Genomic DNA, 18,011 nt, shown 5'->3' on the forward strand with positions numbered 1-18,011 from the left:
TGGAGTCACTGTCTGAGCTGCCTATTTGACTCAGAAACGGTAATTGGTAAATTTAATTTTATAGGTCAGTGACACTCAAAACTGCCTGTTGTCGCTATATGTACACAAGAGGCATGACTTTAACACTTAAATGCAATCAAACACGCATTGCTTTAGTTTCTGGATCTCCAGTTCGTCTTGGGTACATCAACACCAGGGTTCAGTTTGTTTCGGTTGTATCGTTTGAAAGCCACTCTCCCAGCACACAAGTTTAAGTGGGTTTAAAGGCGGTCCTTGTGTGGTTTAGGTCTGAATGCGTTTGGGTGTTCTCTGACCTGTTTTCCGTCTCCAGTTCATTCTTTCTGCGGTTGGCATCCTCCAAAAGACTCTGCAGCAGTGCAATCTTCTCATTGTCGGATCCCTCCTGGGCCAGCTTCAACATCTTGTTTTCATGCTGAAGACGGATCAAATGTTCTCTACAAAAGACACAGCAGCAAAAGAAGGTTAAAAACCTTTTCTTTTTTTTAGATTCAACCCCTATGCAGAGATTCATGACTCACAGACTGAGGAGTCTGTGTGTTTTTGCACTCATACACTGATGATATCCTAATCTGAAAGTAAAACTTCAGATGTCCACACAGCTGAGGCGATGTAGGCACAGGCCTTTCTTTATGTCTGATTTTTTGTCTGGGACTTAAATGCACTGCAGGTATTTTTCCTTTTGTAAACTACTATAAATATGACTGCAAACTACTATAACGATCCACTCATTATCCAAACCGCTTATCCTGCTATCAGGGTTGCGGGGATGCTGGAGCCTATCCCATCAGTCATTGCGTGGCAGGTGGGGAGACAACCTGGACAGGCCACCAGTCCATCACAGGGCCCCCTCCCCCCCATACACACACCCACATTCACACCTAGGGACAATTTAGTACGGCCGATCCACCTGACCTACATGTCTTTGGGCTGTGGGAGGAAAGTGAAGCACAAGGAGGAAACCCACGCAGACACGGGGAGAACATGCAAACTCAACGACCCAGGACGACCCCCAAGGTTGGACTACCCCGGGCCTCAAATCCAGGACTTTCTTGCTGTGAGGTGACCGCGCTAACCACTGCGCCACCGTGCCACCCCTATAATAAAATATAATATAATACATAATATAATATATATGTTTGCATATATAGCAATAGTAAATATCATAACAATATAATGTATAATAATTTATAATAAACTGTAAATGACAATTACCAATTATCGGTGCAATATGTCTTCAATTTGCCATGATATAATTATGTATTTATGCATGTGCAATAATTCAGGTAAGGAAATCAGAAAGCTGAATCGGTTCATCTCAATAAATGTGTCCAGATGAACTGATTCAACTTCCTGTGATGATATAATTATGTTTGCAATAATAATCATTGATAGCTAAGTAAAAGCCACCAGGCAGTCTGAGAGTTTGATGTATAAATGGTTTGGAGGAAGTTGTGGTTCTGTGCTATTCAAGTCAAACCACTCTGATTAAATTGAGGCCAACTGCATTTCAAACAGCATCAGAATCACCAATAATGTACTAAACTCAAAATGTTTTTTTTTTCTGTAATTAAGTTTCAAGCGTAGTTCTACCTTTGTGTCAACATATTTTTCAGGAGATTCTGTAACAATTCATTATTTTTATCTGAACAAAAATGTATATAATGCATTTTATTACTTAACTCTGTTACAGAACACCATTATTAGATACTTGAGGACTTTACTCTTGTTGAATTGATCAAGTTAAAATAGCGTGCTTTTTGGTGTGTCTGACAGAGTTGACACAAATGAGGTTACGACATGAATAAATGTCAATTTTCATTAAAAGTACTTGTTAGCTTAAACCTCTGTCTATAAATATATACTTTTCAAATTAATGTAGTATTTAAAAAAATAGAAGCCCTACAACATGTTTTGTCCCTTATCTCTACAATCAGTGCTGTCCATCCATTTGAGCTTTTAGGAGAAAATAGATTGTAACGCTTTCACTGATTTCATCACAGCATTGAGCACAGTCTAGCAGTTTCAGTCCTGTATTTTTCAGGGAGGGGCTGACGACTACTTGCCAACTCAAGAGGCTGACTAAATGTTTCCAGACACATTCACAGCTACTGGCTAGCACAGGCTAAGCTAAGGCCAGCCTGGATACTAGAAACTACATGCAGCTGCTCACAGGCAGAGGTGGAAAACCCGGCCTCAGAAAGTAGAAGTACTAACCATGCATTTGCTCCACCCATGGACTAAACCAGCTGATTTCACTAATTAGTTCTCCTACCTGGCTGAAGCGTTGTGCTAATTAGAGTCAGCTGGTTTAGTGCACGGGTAGAGCAAATACATGGTTAGTACTTCTACTTTGTGAAGCGGAGTTTTCCACCTCTGCTCACAGGATCCTGTCACACTAGACCAGAAGAGGCACGGCAGGTCTTGTGAAGCTCAAAAGCTAAAATAAAGTTAGAGTTTAAGCTCCCACTGGGGAAAACTTCCTTCCTGAAAGTTGCTGTACTATATCTACAGGGGAACATAGTAGAAGTCAAGTCAAGTCAAGTTTATTTGTATAGCTCAATATCACACATTTGCCTCAACGGGCCTTACAGCAACACAACATCCTGTCCTCAGACCCTCGCACCGGATAAGGAACAACTCCCTAAAAAAAAAAAAACAGGGAGAAAAAATAGGAAGAAACCTCAGAAGGTAATAAATCCTTTGTATGCTCCCAAACATGCTTATCTTTTCTGTGAATTTCAGGTACCAGCTATCAGTAAAATAACCTAAAAAAATCTTTACCTTTATCTTTTATAAACTTTACTGCAGAAACCTGAAAAATGCATCATTTTCAAGCAGTGTGTTATTTAAGAAAAAAAAACTTACAAGCTGGTCAGAGCAAGAACATGTGAGTTTAATGAAAATCTTGATTAAATTTAGGCTAAAATTTTATTTATTTTTTTACTCTAATTATACCCAATAGGAAGTCTGGGATCTGGATAAGATTATGTAGGTTTGCAACTTCTGAAAAACTAAGCCTGCACCCTGACGTGTCCTTTTTTTGTTTTTGTTTTTGGAAGGGGGGGGGCATTCCTTTGGCTAGAAAAGTTGGCACTCTTGGAAAGCAGCAGTCAGGCTGATGTAACACACATCTGGAGTCTAACGATTACATAACTTCACATATGCACACTTGGGCAGATGAGTCAGGCGTTATAGGCCAGCTCTAAGCACCAGAGGGGAGGGAGCGAAAAAACAGGAAAGGGGTGGAAGCTATTTGACTGGACAGAATAAAAGAGACACACACACACAGACACACACAGACACACACAGACACACACACACACACACACACACACACACACACACACACACACACACACACACACACAAAACACACACCCATAATTGCAGCAAAAGTTACAAAAGATATTATCCAATAGGTTTTAAACTCTGCTCATAACATAACAATTGTTGTTAAAAATGGTAACTAGTTTTAACCTCAAGTTAAAGGATTCTGAAATAGTGTAAATGTTTTAAACACATCTACTAGAAAGAGCAAGGTAAGTATTCCTGCTGTGTCCAATAAGATTTTTAACCAGGACCTCTGAGGTAAATTCTTTTACAACAATATCATGGGTCATGAGACTAGAAACCATTGCAGAGACTAGAAACCATTGCAGACCAGAATCCACTGCAGAAACTGGAAACCATTGCAGAGACTAGAAATCACTTCAGAGACTAGAAACCATTGCAGACTAGAAACCACTGCAGAGACTAGAAACCCCTGCAGACTAGAAACCAATGCAGACTAGAAACCACTGCAGAGGACTAGAAACCATTGCAGAGACTAGAAACCACTGCAGAGACTAGAAACCATTGCAGAGAGTGGAAACCATTGCAGAGAGTGGAAACCATTGCAGAGACTAGAACCCATTGCAGAGGACTAGAAACCATTGCAGAGACTAGAAACCACTGCAGACTAGAAACCACTGCAGAGGACTAGAAACCATTGCAGAGACTAGAAACCACTGCAGAGATTAGAAACCATTGCAGAGAGTAGAAACCATTGCAGAGACTAGAAACCACTGCAGAGTAGAAACCACTGCAGAGACTAGAAACCATTGCAGAGACTAGAAACCATTGCAGACTAGAAACCACTGCAGAGACTAGAAACCATTGCAGAGGACTAGATACCATTGCAGAGACTAGAAACAGCTGATGACTACACATGAGTATCATGCTGAAATCTCACAGACCAGTTTTGCCAAAGTCAGCTGCTCACACAAAAATCCTTAATGCCAAGAAAAGACTATGCGGTGACATGTAAGGGAAAGAAATGACTTCTGAGGAGTAAATCTAGTGATAAAGCCAAATAGCTGGAACAGCAAATGAATGGGAGATTTAAGGATGGGTGGATTTGGCAATACAGCCCTTGTCACTTAAACCATCGCAGTAGATTACTACCTGGACAGAGACTCCTGTGTTTTACCTGCCAGTTGAGAGTGCACACTTGGCAAGTAAGCAAGTCAAGTCAGACTTTATTTATATAGCACATTTTCAACACAGGCAACACAATGTGTTTTATATAAAGTGACAATACAATCGAAACAATCTTAGAAGTGCAAATGTAGAAAATAAATATGCACATCAACAGGTCTTAGGGCAGTTATACAGCAATCGGAGCAGAATATCCAAATATAAAAATATACAAAACACACAAACACACACACACACACACACACACACACACACACACACACACACACACACACACACACACACACACACACACACACACACACCAAGAACTCAGCCACAGGCTGTTGTGGAAAGTAAGGTTTGTAACCTGCTTTTAAAAGTGTTCAGTGTGGGGGCCTCTCTCAGGTCCTCAGGCAGGGTGTTCCATCTACTTGGGGCGTAAATACAAAAGGCAGCTTCCCCTGCTTTACAGGGAGTGGTTAAGACCACTGCCACTGGACCTGAGAGTTCTTGCTGGTTTCTAGCTAACTAACATGTTTTATATAGTGTGGTACAAGGCCATTTAGAGCTTTGTACACAAGTAACAGAATGTTAAAATCGTTTTAGTTTTGACGGGGAGGCAATGCAGAGGATCTAAGAACAGGTGTAATGTGTTCATACTTTTTAGTTCCAGTGAGAACACATACAGCTGGATTTTGAATTAACTTTAGTTGGCGCACAACTGATTTTGGGAGGCTGGTGAACAGACCGTTGCAGTAGTCTAGTCTACTTGTTATACATGCATGGCTTAATTTCTCACAGTCTGGTTTTGATAGACAGTCCCTTCGTTTTGAAATGTTTTAAGATGGTAGAAGGCTGATCTTGTCAGATGACTGATGTGGCTCTTAAAATTTAGATGGCCGTCTATGACTACACCCAGATTTCTAGCTTCACTTTTGCACTCCAGAGACAGAGAACTGAGATGATTCTCTGTTTCACCATCTGAACTTTGAAAATTATGCACAAAAGGACAATTAAACAAACGCAACAGTAAAAAAAAAAGGATTATTGCAACAGCTCAAACTAAAGACAGTAACTCAGATGGACTCTCGCCAAACTACTCTTTCTCCCTCCCTCCAGCCACTTTCTGGTTGTGACAAATAGATGGACATCTTTATTGATAGGTGGAGCTAGTGCCACATCCCATTCAGGTGAAATTAAGGTAAAAACATAATTTGTTAAAAGCTAAAGTTAATTTGAGGCAAAATTTATCAAAACATTAAAAATCAGCATAAAATATTACATGTAAAGCTGATTGCAGATAACGCTTAACATAATATAAAATGCATTAATTGTTTCCCTTACCCTCCATTATCAAACTTGGACCGTGCCAGATGGGTGGGGTTAAGGGTATATAATAAGTGGCTCTTCAACCTGAGCGTTATTCTGGCTGGGCTACTGGGATGCTGCTGAGTTCCACCCTTCAAGTTCAGAGGTGAAGTGTGTTTTACTTTTCTATTCATGCCATGGCTTAAATTCTTTACTTGTTTTATCATTTATATTATTCCAACCATCCATTATCCAGGCCGCTTATCCCAACCAGGGTCAAGGGGATGCTGGAGCCTATCCCAGCAGTCACTGGGCGGCAGGCGGGGAGACACCCTGGACAGGCTGCCAGTCCATCACAGGGCCAACACACACACACACACACACACACACACACACGCGCGCGCGCAATCACACATAGGACAATATCTAATACGGCCCATTTACCTGACCTACATATCTTTGGACCGTGGGAGGAAACAGGAGCAACCGGAGGAAACCCATGCAGACACGCGGAGAACATGCAAACTCTACACAGAGGACGACCCGGGATGACCCCCAAGGTTGGACAACCCCGGGGTTCGAACCCAGGACCTTCTTGTTGCAAGGTGACCACGTTAACCACTGCGCCACCAAGCTGCCCCATTTACATTACTAATTTGATAAATTTAAATTGTTTCCTGCCTCTTGGAAGAAGTTTATTTTTATGTTTCATTCTTATGTTTCACACTGCTGCTGAGCTTGGCCCAATCTGTTTTTGTGTCTCGTTTGTGAGATTGAACCTGTATCTGCCTGCTGTGTCATCCAGTTGAGGTGTGAGTCGAAGTCACAGGTGTGACAGTGAATGAAAACTAGACGATTATATAAAGACAGATGAGACAGTCAGTGAATGGAGCGGAGGGTAAACCTACAGATAAAGTTGTTTTACCTTAATAACAAACTTTTCAAACATTTAAAACATACCGTACAGCTCCTGTTTCCATTTCAGAAGGAAGACGTGTTTGAGGGCTAGCTTACATCCCAGTATGTGTATGGGTGCATTCATTGTCTCATTGTTGTTAACTTCTAAACTGTAGTGTTTTATCTTGACAAGTAGGGCACTTTGTGGCAATCTCAAACTGCTGAACACAAATGAATCTGATGACACTGCTACTACCCACCCGTGTTTTTGTTCTCGAACGACCAGAGGCAAAAAGTGGGGTTTTAAAAGGTCTTACCGAATCTCTGGAGTGACAATCTCCGCAGCCAGCGAATCAGAGCCCTCGTTGCCAATCGCTGGAAACAAACCTGGACAAAGACATTGTGGATGTTGGAGCGAAAACACAATTCTGCAGTGAAGATGATGCGTTTTCCACTTATTTATCCAACACTTTTATCCAAAACCACTTACAATAGCCAGCAGTACTTGAATGTTTTTTTTTTTGGGGGGGGGGGGGGGTTTGGACTTTTTTCACCCTTTTTCTCCCCAGTTGTATCCGGCCAATTACCCCACTCTTCCGAACTTCCCGGTCAGCCCTCCACCTCCTCTGCCGATCCGGGGAGGGCTGAAGACTACCACATGCCTCCTCCGATACATGTGAAGTCACCAGCCGCTTCTTTTCACCTAACAGTGAGAAGTTTCGCTGGGGGGGGGACGTAGTGCGTGGGAGGATCACACTATTCCCCCCAGTTCCCCCTCCCCCCTGAACAGGTGCCCCGACCGACCAGAGGAGGCGCTGGTGCAGCAACCAGGACACATACACACATCCAGCTTCTCGCCCACAGACACGGCCAATTGTGTCTGTAGGGGCGCCTGACCAAGCCGGAGGTAACATGGGGATTCGAACCGTCGATCCCCGTGTTGGTAGGCAATGGAATAGACCACCACGTTACCCAGATGCCCTGGTTGAAGGCAGGTCTTGACGAGAAAAGTATTTAAACCTGTCTTTACTGAATTAAACCCTTAACTTTTCTGGCTTTTATATTGCAAATGTTTTTATGCGCTTAAGTTTTTCCAGTGTGGGGAGCAGCTCTGTTGGTAAGTTTTGCAAGAAAATGTGCTCATGTGTCAAACAGATAGTGATCTTACTGGCTGGAATTAAACCAAGCAACACTCAACGCCCATCACACATTTACAAACCCCAATTCCAATGAAGTTGGGACGTTGTGTAAAACGTGAATAAAAACAGAATACAATGATTTGTAAATCCTTTTCGACCTATATTCAATTGAATATGCTACAAAGACAAGATATTTAATGTTCAAACTAATAAACTTTTATTGTTTTTTGCAAATATTCACTCATTTTGAATTTGATGCCTGCAACACGTTCCAAAGAAGCTGGGCCAGGGGCAACAAAAGATTGGGAAAGTTGAAGAATGCTCAAAAATCACCTGTTTGGAACATTGCACAGGTGAACATGTTAATTGGAAACAGGTGAGTGTCATGGTTGGGTATAAAAGGAGCATCCCCGAAAGGCTCAGTCGCTCACAAGCAAGGATGGGGCGAGGTTCACCACTTTGTGAACAACTGCGTGGGCAAATATTCCAACAGTTTAAGAACAACGTTTCTCAACTTACAATTGCAAGGAATTTAGGGATTTCATCATCTACAGTCCATAATATCATCAAAAGATTCAGAGAATCCAGAGAAATCTCTGCACGTAAGCGGCAAGGTCGAAAACCAACATTGAATGCCCGTGACCTTCGATCCCTCAGGCGGCACTGCATTAAAAACCGACATCATTCTGTAAAGGATCTTACCACGTGGGCTCAGGAACACTTGGGAAAACCATCGTCAGTTAACACAGTTCGTCGCTACATCTAAAGTGCAAGTTAAAACTCTACCATGCAAAGCGAAAGCCATATATCAACAACACCTAGAAACGCCGCCAGCTTCTCTGGGCCCGAGCTCATCTGAGATGGACTGACGCAAAGTGGAAAAGTGTGCTGTGGTCTGACGAGACCACATTTCAAATTGTTTTTGAAACTCATGGACGTCGTGTTCTCCGGGCTAAAGAGGAAAAGGACCATCCAGATTGTTCTCAGCGCAGAGTTCAAAAGCCAGCATCTGTGATGGTATGGGGGGGTGTTAGTGCCCATGACATCATGGGTAACTTGCACATCAGTGAAGGCACCATTAATGCTGAACGGTACATACAAGTTTTGGAGCAACATATGCTGCCATCCAAGCTACGTCTTTTTCAGGGACGTCCCTGCTTATTTCAGCAACACAATGCCAAGCCACATTCTGCACGTGTTACAACAGCGTGGCTTCATAGTAAAAGAGTGCGGGTACTGGACTGGCCTGCCTGCAGTCCAGACCTGTCTCCCATTGAACATGTGTGGTGCATTATGAAGCACAAAATACGACAACAGAGACCCTGGACTGTTGAGCAACTGAAGTCGTACATCAAGCAAGAATGGGAAAGAATTCCACCTACAAAGCTTCAACAATTAGTTACCTCAGTTCCCAAACGCTTATTGAGTGTTGTTAAAAGGAAAGGTGATGTAGCACAGTGGTAAACACGCCCCTGTCCCAGCTTTTTTGGAACGTGTTGCAGGCATCAAATTCAAAATGAGTGAATATTTGAAAAAAAACAAAACAATAAAGTTTATCAGTTTGAACATTAAATATCTTGTCTTTGTAGTGTATTCAATTGAACATAGGTCGAAAAGGATTTGCAAATCATTGTATTCTATTTTTATTTACGTTTTATACAACATCCCAACTTCATTGGAATTGGGGTTTGTATTTACTAGTCTATATCAATCCCTACTTAACAGTGATATTTTGCTGTCTTTTTTACCTGAAGTGAGCCGTCCTTCCTGTGCCTGGACACAATGCAGCTCCTCAATGGTCTCCTTTAGAGAGTCTCTCTCTGTCCTCATACGCTGGAAAGACAGACAGAGTAAGGGTATCTACATGAGTGCATAACTCGGAGAGAGGGAAAGGGACCTGAGGTTTCCTACATCATGCTTAATTTATAGGGCTGGTAAATTTGAATCATGTTGTGTTTTCAAGCTATAATAAACACCCACAACAGAACTGGTGATAACAGGTTGACGTGCACTGTACAGGAGCAAAATCAAAAAGTCCACGTTGCCTTCAACATATCAAGTCTTTTACAGTTGTAAAACCTTAAAACAATTTTCTATTCAACATTCATTTGTTTATTTCCAACTATTTACAACAAGTACTGTCTTCTCATATTTTCATTTCTTTCATGATCCTGAAAGTCCAAAAACAACTTCAAAATTCACTGTATCGAGAAAAAAAAAATTGTCGCAAAATAAGGACCTGGTTGTTAATTCTGGAAAACAGCCTTAAGTCTTAATCTGTTAATCAGCAATTATGTGTACCGTTACCAGCTGATGTGTCTGGTTTGGGGAAAAAAAACACCAACAAAAAAACAAAACCCAAAAAAAAAAAAAAAACACAAACCAGTGGTGTTCCATGTGCTTTATGCAAATAATGGATTACTAAATAAATTAAAAACACAGTGATATTCTATTTTCTGTGTGCTTTCTGTCCATATATACAAGTTCACTTTATGACTGATTTCTTAAAGCTTTGTTAAGTTTATGTCCGTGGTGTAGAAAAAAATCAAAGCCAATTTAGGAGAAAATATATGCAAGGTGAATAATTATAAGGTATGAAATAGACACAGGACATGTTTGGAAAATAACAAAAAAACAATTAAAATATTTATGTTGAATTGTGCAGGCAGGATCTAAATAGCAGCAATATCTGAAAAAAGATTGGCATAAATTATTTTTTTAAATGGATTAGGAGCGCATACATCTTTTTCTTTCTGTAGAGACTCTACTTTCTCTTTGAGGCGTTTGTATTCAAACTCCATCTTGTCGGCCTTTTTAGACTCTTCAGACACTCTGTTCTGAAGTTCAACAACCTGTACAAGACAAATGGGAGGGAAACACTTATTACGATACGAAAATTCAAATATTTTGCTTTATGATTGATTATTGTGTCATCACATTTCTGCTGAGAATGATGAACATTTTCTTTTTGTATGAATTTAACAACTAGAATATAGCCGCACACAGTAGCTGGTGGAGTCCAAGCTCATTTAATAGTCAGGTTTTGGTGGAGAGTTATCATGTGATATTTACAAAACCAAATTTCAGGGTCTTGTTGAAGTGATCAGTAGTAAGCAGAACTTTGTGTGTGTGTGTGTGTGGGGGGGGTGTCAATGTAAACGGGTTACCTGTCTCTTGTATGTCTCAAGTTGGCCCTTAGTGGCATTCGCCTTACGTAGATCCTCTTCTAGACTTACAGTGTTCTGCATGTACAAGGTATTCTTCTCCTCCAGAAGTTTCACCTGGAAACACAGACACAGTATTAATGATAAAGTATGTGTATGAAAGAGAGGACTTATAAAACCGAGGATATACAAAAGTTAAAAAGATGAAGTGTTTGTGTGTACAAATTAACAGAAAATAAAAATAACTCGTGTGAAAATCTGGGCTATGCAAAAGCATTTTTCAGAGCAGACACTCCCTTTTCAATTTTGGGGAATTTACTCAAACAAGTAAATCATATAAAACCTTAATGTCAAACATTATGATGGTTTAATTACAAATCATCATAATGTTTTTATTATTATTAAAACATCAATGGTTCTGCAATTAACTTTTGTAAGGTAATTAAAGAACCATTGTGAATATATTCTATGAGAACCATTTTCCAAAAAGGAATATCACTAGTCAATTGGAGGAGAAAGGGTTTATTATTCAAGGTTTACTTGTATAATCACATGTCTCTGTCAATTGTTAATGGCCATTTTATTGTTTCTGTTTTCCCCCTTTGCGGAATATTTTAGAAGCAATCTGGGCAGGTATTACTACCATAGTTACAAATATTTTTATTTTTTCAAAAAAAAATTCAAAATTTTTTATATTTATATTTTTCATTAGAATTTTTATATAAAAATAATTTTGGAATTTAGAAAAAAAAAATATATATATATATTTATTTATTCCACCCCCCCCCCCAAATAATATTTTTCCCAAAAAGGAATATCACTTGTCATTTGGAGGACAAGGGTTTATTATTCAAAGTTTACTTGTATAATCACACATCTCTGTCAAGTTGTTAATGGCCATTTCATTGTTTCCGTTGTCCCCCTTTTGGAATATTTTGGAAGCCATCTGGGCAGGTATTACTACCCTAGTAAAAATTATTTGTGTGTGTTTGTGTGTGCTATGGTGTACCTGTTTCCGGAGAACTCCCAGGTCCTCCAATTTTTTCTTATAGTATTCCACCATACCCTCCAGTTTGGACACTTTGTCTGAAGAATGCCTGTGTTGGGTACAACAAAACTATTCAATCTGACTGTCCAAAGGTAAAGTTTAAGAAACATTAGAGACTTAACTTTACTAAAGACAGGGTGTTATTGTGTTCTGAATAGAAACAACAATCTAAAAACGTATACATCACTTGCTACAACAATCCATTTCCTGATCACATGCAAAGTAGTGATAAAAATCTTTCTGAATACATCTCTTTTGCTTAACGAGTTGGTAACTTTTCTTAATGACCACACTGGTGACATAAATCAATAGCCACTGCAAACAGAGCAGAAAATGCAGCACCTAGTCAGTGAACATCATATGCAGTAGCTCATCATTTATAGAAACACATAGGGCTATATTTCAACGATCGAAGCGCGAGGTCTAAAGCGCATGGCGCAAGTGTATTTAGGGTGTGTGTCCAAATCCACTTCTGCTAGTTTAGCAGCAGATAATCTAAGCGCATGGTTCAGAGGGGTTGTACTTGGTCTCTTAATTAATAATTGGTGTGTTTTGTGAGTAACATGAAATAAAACAGTGTCACCTCCCATTCCCTTCACAAGCCACGTGTGCTTGCTCCTTGCGATTATGGCGGATTTGCCAAGAAGTAGAAAAGAAAGCTTCTATCCAATTTCATTTGTTGTAACTGCAATTAGCTAATTCTGATAAATATTATGACTAACCATTGTGACATGTATTTATTTTCTAAATATTGTACGCTGTGCACTCACCTATGTAGGCACATATAACAATCTTAATAATGAGCCCTTAACAGTAAAATACTGCGCCATGTTCTTAAGACCAGGCTTTTGTTGGTCAATCGCACAATTGCTTTCTGCTGCCTCAAGAAAGCAATGAATGCACCAACAATGGGTCTGACCACACCTGATTTTTAAGACATACACGCCCGTGAGCACTCAGATGGGTGCAAGTACATTTGCTATTTAAACAATGTGGTGCTGGATGGGAAAATGACAACTGCGTTGGTCTGAAACTAGCAAACACACTTGCTTTGCACCAGGTGTACGATAAGAGATGATATTGAAATCTCACCTTTATCCCATTTACAGAAACAAAACAATAACCACACTGCAGTCTAAATAAGATAAAAAGATGACACAATGACAGCCTCTGTCTGGATTTCCTTAAAAGTCAAAGCCAAACATAAGAGCTTTCATGAATTGTGTGTCTGACATTCTTGTATAAGAATTGGGGTTGTTCAACCTTCACCGCTGGCTAGCAGAAATGTGAACAGGAGAGCCGAGAGCGCAAGTCTCTCCCTGCCAGTTCACAGCCTCTCCAACAGCTAGCCCTATGTAGCGCCTCCCTGTGGCGACACATGGTAACTGGGTACACCTTGGACCCTGGCGGAACTACAAGGGACTCGGAGGAGGTCTGGCCCCTAGACGTGCAGTACGCAGGCCCACCGGGGTGTGGATATTCCCTGATGCCCACGAACCAGCCCCCAGCTATGGGTTAAATAGTGCCACTGCCTAGTGGTTACCTCGGGAGAGGAATAGGCTACGGGAGTAAACCTCTACAGAAGAGAGTACTGCTGGCGTCGTGTGTGGCTGCCACTTCTCCCTCTCGTAGCCCCCCTTCCCATCCACCCCTCTATGTCTGTGTTATGTTTATGTGTTGTCTTGTTTCACCCCGTTTATTGTAAAGCGACTTTGAGTGTTAGAAAAGCGCTATATAGTAAGTTTGATTCATTATTATTATTATTATTATGAATAAATAGCTTAGATGTCGCAAGTACAGAGACCAGTGATTTCCTGATACAATTTAGGCCATATATTGTGTGCACAACTAAATATTTTTTACAAACTTTGTGTAAAACAAGAATGATCTATGACATGATGTGCACAATAATGGAGTTTTTGACACAAAGCAAGTCAGCTGGAAAAAACCTAAGAATTGAGTGGAATTTGATCTTGTTGTAAACTAATACCAATTCCAGCTCTATTCTCATCATTAGAGATTCAACAATCTACAGCCAACTAGAATCCTAGACCAACCTGAGGACGTCCATCTCGTCTTTGAGAGACTGTGCCTCATCAGCCAGTGATGTGAGCTCCTCGTTCTGAGATCTGACATCCAGCAGCTCCTTCTCCAGCTCCTCACAGCGTATACGATAGTCATCTTTAGCGGCCTCCAACCTGGGAGAAAAAAAAATACCAGCTTTTAAAACGACAAAGATGCAGAGCCAAGCAGGATTTAGATCTCTTGTATGCAGTAGTTTAACAGAGTTGTGTACTTCTAAGACCTGAGAACTTTTAGTTGCCCTCAGCTTTGTAAATGTATTCAATCTATTTTTGTTTTTTTATTTATTCATTTTTTGGATTTTCCCCCCTTTTTATCCCCAATTGTACCTGTCCAATTACCCCACTTTTCTGAGCCGCCCCGGTCGCTGCTCCACCCCCTCTGCCAATCCGGGGAGGGCTGCAGACTACCACATGCCTCCTCTGATACATGTGGCGTCACCAGCTGCTTCTTTTCACCTGACAGTGAGGAGTTTCACCAGGGTTATGTTGCATGTGGGAGGATCACGCCATTCCCCCCAGTTCCCCCTCCCCCCCGAACAGGCGCCTCGACCGACCAGAGGAGGCACTAGTGCAGCGACCAGGACACATATACACATCCAGCTTCCCACCCGCAGACACAGCCAATTGTGTCTGTAGTGAAGCCCGCCCAAGCCGGAGGTAACACGGGAATTTGAACCAGCGAGCCCTGTGTTGGTAGGGAACGGAATTGACCGCTATGGTACCCGGACGCCCTCATAATTAACATTCTTAAATCACCAATCTAGCTGTATTCACCACTTAATGTACATTACACCAGTCAGAACAAGTGATGAACCCATACCATTGTTCTTTCATAAATTCCCTTTGAGAGGGTGTTTAATGTTATGAAACCCATATGTGCGATATCCCTAAAACACAAAGTTGATGATCACAGAAAGGTGAATCAGTTCATCTTGACACAACCTTTAGTGGGAGAAATGCTTCATCCCTCATCCAAGTGACTTCATCAGTCTCAACTGACTGCAGGTATCCCCACCCTTATCAACAGCACAGCTGCATAACGGCCGAAACCAACGATCGGTTTCATATGCAAATAGGCACGACCATTAATTACAGTTTTGATGCCCATGTGTATTATTCACAGAGGATTGAGGAATAGTTGCAATCACAGCATTGTAAGAAAGACGGTGCCAGATGTACTCTTAGGCCCCTCCCCTCAGTTTAGGGGTGGACGTTTCCTCTTCACATAGATGGCATCTTTGACTACCCGTTCAAACCAGTGTTCCTCCCTATCAAGGATGTGCACATCCTCATCCTTGAAAGAGTGGCCACTGGCCTGTAGATGGTGTGGACTGCAGAGTCCTGACCCATTAGCTCTCCTGTGTTGTGCCATCCTCTTGGCCAGCGTCTGTTTGCTTTCCCTGATGTACAAATCACAGCAATCCTCCCGGCACTTAACAGCATACACTGTATCGCTCCGTTTGTGCCGGGGGACCCGATCCTTGGGGTGTACCAATTTCTGGCGCAGCCTGTTTTGGGGTTTGAAAGCAACTGACATATGGTGTTTGGAAAATACACATCTCAACTTTTCCGACACTCCCACCACATAAGGAATCACCACTGGTTTACGCTTAGACAGCTGTTGTCCTCCTCTCTTCGATCAGCTGGTGCACTCTTTGGGCATCTTCCTGGCTTTGACACACACCCAGTTAGGATAACCACACTTAACCATGGCCTGTTTAATATGGGATTTCTTCCCTTCCCCGGCCGCTGTGTCGGTGGGGACGTTGTCAGCTCGGTGGTTCAGCGTCCTGATGGCTCATAGTTTGTGCTCCAGTGGATGATGAGAGTCAAACCTTAAGTACTGATCAGTATGTGTTGTTTATGGTAAAAATCAACAATCAAATGTCCCCCATCACTAATTGCAATTTCACAGGAAGAAGAAGAAGAAGAAGAAGAAGAAGAAGAAGAAGAAGAAGAAGAAGAAGAAGAAGAAGAAGAAGAAGAAGAAGAAGAAGAAGAAGAAGAAGAAGAAGAAGAAGAAGAAAAAGGCTAACTTGTCATTTTTCACATCCTCCCAGGTGAACTTGATGTGGTTTAATGTGGTCGGTGAAATTTTGTATACACCCTGAGATTCAATTTTAACCCAGGTTTCATCCACAAATCTGAACTAATGGCGAGATGGTGATTTGGGATTCATTTTAAAATTCAATTTAGTCTTTTTTTATTAAAGAAATAAAAAATATTAAATATTAAAAGTGAAACTGAAATTATCTTTAGTCTTTAATAAAAAGACTAAAGATAATTTCAGTTTCACTTTTACAAAGAAAATGAAATATGCATAGTTTTGCAGTTTATACCCTACCTCAGAAATAAAAAAAGGGATTCTTTTAACTGATAAAGAAAAGATAACATAAAATCTATTTTGCAGATTTTTGTCTGAGAAATAAAGGAATCTTTTTCATGCACAATTTGTATTCAGTCTCATTTTGTTAAAAAAAATTGCGAGAAAATCGTATCATAAACCCAGTATTGTGAAATGTATTAAATTGTGAGTTGAGTGTGTCGTTACATCCCTGGCAGGCACCATGACTTTTCTCTTAATTTATGATTATTTATCATTGTACTGGGACTCTTTTGCAATATTACTAATGACACAATCATCCTAATAAAGCCTGCATTGAACTGAATTGAACTAAGTCAGTTCCAAGCTGCGCCTTAAGCTATGCTGGGGTTAGACGGCGGACTTGTGGCTGGAGCCAGCTATAAATTTCAGTTCTTGATATGTAGCCGGGTTCATGACCTGGGTTTAAAGTCAATGGAATATTCAACAGGGTATTAAAAGACTGCATAAAGCAGGGGTTGTTATTTACTGCTCTAGCTGTGCCTGAAGCTGGATTTCTGTACCTCCAGCAGGCCCTGTGGAAGATTTCTGATGTCATTGCAGTAGACTCAATCCAGCCCTTATTTCCTATCACTCTTTGTATCCCCCTCACCATCCATCACTCCGTCCTTTACCTAAAAGTCTCTTCCTGCAGCTGGTCCAGCTGTGTCTGCAGCTGAAGGTGTCTGCGACCTGCGAGGCTGTTGACATCCTCTATAGAGTCAGACTGGTTGAGTCTCTCCATTAGGATCTGATTCTCCGCTAGTAAACTACCCTTCTCCTCCTGCAGAGCTGCAACCTAGAGGAGGTTAAGTGACAGAGCAAGGAATGGAAGAGAAGAATAGCATGGGGGTGTTCAGGTTGGGGGGGGGGCATGGAAAAGGCATGCAGTAAGAGGAAGAGGTGGTTGAGAAAAGGGGATAATATAGAGAAAGCAGCAGAATGGAGTAGAGGCAGGGAAGAATGGAAACAAGGATGTGATAAGGAGGGAGTTAAAAACGTATGTAGAGGAGGAAGTGGGAGGCAGTGGGACAAGAAACAAAGAAAAAATGTGAACATATAAAGGGACAGAGATGAATAGAGGAGGAAAGATGACCATGAGCTCGGAAAGTTGGAGCGAGATCAAACAGAGGAAGAGAGGAAAGGACAGAGAGAGAGAACGAGAGAGAGAGAGAGAGAGACAAAAGAAATATCTATGAGCCAAACATATATTCAATCTCTGAAATCACCAAAACAAATACACAAAAAATTTGGGGTTTTTTTTTTTAGCTATATAAAACCCATCTGGTTTTCACAATCACTTTGGTATCCATTTGAGTAATCAAGCAAGCACATATCAAAAACACTTCAACTAGGCAAACTGACATAGTCTGACATAGCCAACAGGGCTACATGCAGTTGGACGTGGCCTTCTCTACATGACGGGCAGGGCACCAAACGCCATACAAAGCAAAGCAGCCAGCTGTTTTGTTTTTTTTTGGAGAAACATCCCTGGGTCTAATTATAGAACAAAAAGTGAGGAGCGAGTGT

General features: G+C 41.1%; 1 protein-coding gene across 2 annotated transcripts in view; it reads right to left on the reverse strand.

The window, feature by feature from the left end:
- The window catches only part of hook3 (hook microtubule-tethering protein 3), a 75,107-nt gene that overhangs the window by 20,294 nt on the left and 36,802 nt on the right, over positions 1-18,011 (reverse strand). For both annotated transcript variants that reach the window (XM_056290339.1, XM_056290340.1), the window contains exons 9-16: positions 17,117-17,280; positions 14,093-14,233; positions 11,997-12,084; positions 10,991-11,104; positions 10,565-10,675; positions 9,572-9,656; positions 7,002-7,071; positions 315-455 (exon numbers count right to left, since the gene is read on the reverse strand). In XM_056290339.1, the coding sequence (XP_056146314.1) occupies positions 315-455; positions 7,002-7,071; positions 9,572-9,656; positions 10,565-10,675; positions 10,991-11,104; positions 11,997-12,084; positions 14,093-14,233; positions 17,117-17,280 (914 nt within the window). The remainder of the gene's footprint in view (positions 1-314; positions 456-7,001; positions 7,072-9,571; positions 9,657-10,564; positions 10,676-10,990; positions 11,105-11,996; positions 12,085-14,092; positions 14,234-17,116; positions 17,281-18,011) is intronic.

The sequence above is a fragment of the Lampris incognitus genome, chromosome 12, assembly GCF_029633865.1.
Source record: "Lampris incognitus isolate fLamInc1 chromosome 12, fLamInc1.hap2, whole genome shotgun sequence".
NCBI classification, from domain to species: Eukaryota; Metazoa; Chordata; class Actinopteri; order Lampriformes; family Lampridae; genus Lampris; species Lampris incognitus.